Source organism: Salvelinus fontinalis, chromosome 15 (genome assembly GCF_029448725.1).
Source record: "Salvelinus fontinalis isolate EN_2023a chromosome 15, ASM2944872v1, whole genome shotgun sequence".
Taxonomy (NCBI): Eukaryota; Metazoa; Chordata; class Actinopteri; order Salmoniformes; family Salmonidae; genus Salvelinus; species Salvelinus fontinalis.
In genome coordinates, this window is record NC_074679.1 from 9385618 (window position 1) to 9390001 (window position 4384).

Consider the following 4384-nt stretch of genomic DNA (forward strand, 5'->3'; position numbering starts at 1 on the left):
CAAGATGGAATTCATAACATATCATACTTTTGCAAATTTGTAAGATATTGTACGTTTTCCAAATTCATAACATATTGTATGTTTTGCAAATTCGTAACAAATGAATTGTAATTCATAACATCTCATACGAAAGGGATGATAAAAATCGACAATGAATACCATATGAAACGTAACATATTATACTAAATTGAGTTTCTCTGATGTATGTACGTACAGAATATTGGGAAATACTCTGAGAGCAGGTTGTTATGATGATTAAATACGATTGTAACCTTTATGAATAATCATAGAAAACATGTGCTTTTTTGAAGCACAGTCAAGGATCTCAAACATAATTTAAAAAAACATTATTTTATTAATAACATCTTTTATTTATATATTCGTAGATAATGCAATGTCAGAATTATATTGTTTTTACATTCCCGAGTTGACACTATTTCACGCCGTGCTTTCAAGTGACCCGTCAAATTGTTCTAACTGAGTCTCTATACCAGAAGCCACCCAACAATAACTGTCAGCAGTGGCGATTTTCTTCCTCGCTTCTCTTTTTGAACGACTACATCGAAACATGACAATACCAGAGGTTACTGCAATTAGAAGAAGTAGTGGAACAAGAGAAGCAATAATGCAAATAAACAGCCACGAGCTCAAAAAAGAGCCATTCTGCGTAAACCAACTCGTCCCGGTGGTTTTGCTGGATGGCTCCTCGCGCGTAATAGTGCCTTGAGGTGGTCCGTCGGTGAACTGAGGCTCGTTCTGTAATTCAACCGTAGATATGGTTTTAGTGTCAATGGTCTTGTCGTGTTGGTCGTTGTCTCTATAAACATTTGACGTCGCAGCAGTGGAGACAACAGTCACATCTCGAACGCAGGTGATTCCATTAGGGTGTAACCGGAAGTGCTGATGGCAAGAACATCTGAAACTACCAATGGTATTAGTGCATTTGTCCTCGCATCGATTACTGAGGCATTCGTCTATATCTATACAAGTATGTCCGTCCTCGGACACAGTGAACCCTGCGATGCAATGGCAGGAGAAGGATCCTTCAGAGTTAAGACATATTTGTCGACATCTAGTTTCAGTGCACTCGTCTATATCGTGGCATTTGCCCTCATCCATTCTGTAGCCTTTATTGCACTTACATGAGTAACTACCTTGGGTATTGATGCAATGATCACCGTCGCAAGCATTCATTTGGCATTCATCAACATCGATACAACCAAATTGGTCTTTATCCAATTGGAAGCCGCTTGGGCATACGCAGGAGAACCCCGTTGGTCCTGTTACGCATTGGTATTGACATGGAGAACTGTGACAATATTCCATTAAGTCACAAGATACTCTGTCCTGTCCTAACACATAGCCGTCCTTGCATCCACAACGGATACCACCGGCGTCACTATCAAAGCACACATGATCGCATCCACCGTTTTTATAGCCACAACTCTGTTTATCCGTGGCGCAAAACGGACCGGGGAGAGTCCAGCCATAGACACCATCCGTTAATTTACAAATAGAAGAGTGGTCGTTGCCATTACATCGTATTTCAGCAAATGTTCCAAATGGAAACGCAGTCAAGTTACTAGCCCCATTTAATGGAGTTTCTGAGAACGGGAGCTTGTAATTCACTTGCTCCCCTCCTGCCAACAACAAAGGTTTACACATGCCCTTGAAGTAGAATTTGCACGCGTAAAAAGCCTTTTCTTTGCAAGATCCATCCGTCCATTTTAATTCATTGCGACCGGATGAAGAATAGTATACCAATACGCAACGCTCTTCTGTGCAGGTGCTGCGAGGTTCCTTCTCCCAGTTGGCATATTGGGAAGTTTCACTTCCAGATATCCACTTAAAACCTCGGAGACTCAAGCCCGTTATAATGCAGTCCCCTTTATGTAATTGCAGTCCGATCCAACATTTGTAGTCCAAATTGCGATGTCTTAAGTCGATCTGTGTAAGGATTGATTGAAGCTCCGCTTCCTCGGATTTGTCTTTAGTTGTTACCAAGTAACCCCCGTTATCTACACATTTCATACGAGCGTCTTCGAAGCTGACTCCCTCCATATGAAAAGTGAAACAGGCGTTGGATGTGCACACGGTTACTTCTCCGCCAGTGTCTGCTCCAGTGGCTCCCCAGACAGAGATTTGCAGTAAAAGTAGCAAAAGCATCATTCCCACATAATCCAACAACAACCATTGATTTAAATATTTGATATGCTACATTTATGCCTTATTTGCAAACGGATGACAAATGAGGCTCTCTATTCCCTGCCAAAGTACAACGTGTTGCGACTTTGAATTGTACATTCAACCTCCTGCATCCTGTTTTCTATATACACTTAAGACGGGATTTTTTCCCCCCCAGTTGGTTTTTGTCTCCCGCTGAAGCAAGTTCCGTTGTGGAAAACCAAAACAATAGCAGCACACTCATTGTTTTGACTTGTACTCCAGATGGTCCCGTGCTGAGTAAACGTAATGTCAGACTGCTTGTTTATCCTATACAAAGTCACGTAATCCTCTTCCAGCTGGAAAAAAAACAACAACCGAACTGCATCAAATAATGTATAGCTTGCAAAAAAATGAAAGCGCTATAACATGGCATTTTAACGATTTCCCGATGTATTAATTCATATGAAAATAACGATTTGTTTGTAATAATTTGTCATATTATATTTCTTTCATTTTCGATAGGCTATAGTTGTTGATTTGATTATTCATTTAGTTAATTTAGTTATGTGAAACGACTAATCTCATTTAAATTGAGATAATTAAGCCTTACATTTACATTCCAAATGGACGGACAAAAAGGGTCCCTTTCCAGACAACCTTTTCTAACTCATTTAAAACCTCTGCTGACATGAAAGCCCGGGAAAAAGCACAATAGTTCATTTCTAAAACAATCGATAGACAGGATGGGGAAGAGATGCTAGGAAGTTCACACCCATGCCGGTTCATGGGTCAGGTTGTGTAAGTACAACAAGGGGACATTACTGGCAGGCTATTATTGAGGGCTGCTGGTGGAAGCTCAGTCAGTCTCACCGCCATCTTAAACGCTGTGTTTTACCCTTGGCAGACAGGATAGCATTACTTTTTTTTGTTATACCCGAATAACGGATTAAAAACAGCCACTGACAGATGTTCAATGTGTCTATGTGTGATTTTGTTCTGTAATGTTAGTGGTATTAGCTGTCTTGTTATTGTTATGTGTCCATGGTTTTATGTGGTTGAGAAAAGTAAATGCTGATATTTCAACCGATTCCCATAGGTGTGTCGTTTTAATATAGTCATTTGAGGTTGCTATATACTACACTCTTAGAGAAAAGGGTTCCAAAGGGATTCTTCAGCTGACCTCATTGGAGGACATTTTTGGTTCCAGGTAAAACCCCTTTTTGGTCCCGGGTAGAACCATTTTGGGTTACATGTAGAATCCTCTGTGGAAAGGGTTGTACATGGAACCCAAAACGGTTCTACTCGGAACCTAAAGAGTTCTACATGGAAACAACACTTTTTTTTCTAAGAGTGTACCATTGGAGTGATCTTGAGCAGGGTCAGTGAATTGTTCTTTAGTTCCTGTGGTATGTAAATAAATGTGGCTGCAGAGCACTTCCTGTGTTTGTTTAAAGAATGGAAGTGGCACAAGAGGCCCCTTCAGCTACTCCACAACTCTGGCTCTGCAGTGCAGTCCGATGAGTCTCTCTGTCCACAATCGTTTTGTCTTTTTAAAAAATACATTCAAAAACAATCAGGCATGAATATGACTGTGCTGCCTGGAAACAGTCCACATCAATTCCAAATGTTCTGTAAATAGGCTTCTATTTTTGAAAGACTAACATCAACCCACATTAAAAGACGCGATGTGGTCATGTAGTTGCTTTTATGCCAACGTTTGAGTTATATGTTGGCTGTACAGTTCATACAATATATATAATATTAAGCTCTTATCTCTTATTATTAAATGTATCTTATTATCTCATTGATACTGCACAAATCCCCATTTTTAGGCGAACTGTGGCCATGTTCGAGAGCATCAAAGCCGTAATGTATCATGGGTAAATTGTGACTGACTGATTGATCTAAACAAAAATAGTGAGTAGTTATTTATGATGCAAAGTGATTTGTAGATCAGTCAGTCTCGAATTGCCTTTAAAGTCAGCGGCAATGTCAAATGCCTCATGGGTTTGAAAATGGCACAAGAAAACCACATTTTGGTTGGTCTTAAATATCTCTACCAGCGCTGCCTGAAATTAGCACTATAGATCACGTTAAGGACACACCTCAAATATTTCCAGCCCTCCCATCTGAGTGCAAGCAAGCTGATACAGGTGAAGTACCAATCCTTGCGAAACAGTTTGAAAATAGCAGAGCGCTGGCTTTAACAGGTCGAAAT

General features: G+C 40.2%; 1 protein-coding gene across 1 annotated transcript; it reads right to left on the bottom strand.

Moving 5' to 3' along the window:
• Positions 1-335: 335 nt before the first annotated feature.
• Positions 336-2802, bottom strand: LOC129811389 (complement component C1q receptor-like). Its single transcript, XM_055862657.1, has one exon. The coding sequence runs from the start codon at positions 2167-2169 to the stop codon at positions 439-441; it is 1731 nt and encodes a 576-aa protein (XP_055718632.1). The 5' UTR covers positions 2170-2802; the 3' UTR covers positions 336-438.
• Positions 2803-4384: the final 1582 nt, after the last annotated feature.

Bases quoted from the DNA above. Each gene is read 5' to 3' on its own strand.
- LOC129811389 (XM_055862657.1), bottom strand. From the start codon at position 2,169: ATGATGCTTTTGCTACTTTTACTGCAAATCTCTGTCTGGGGAGCCACT.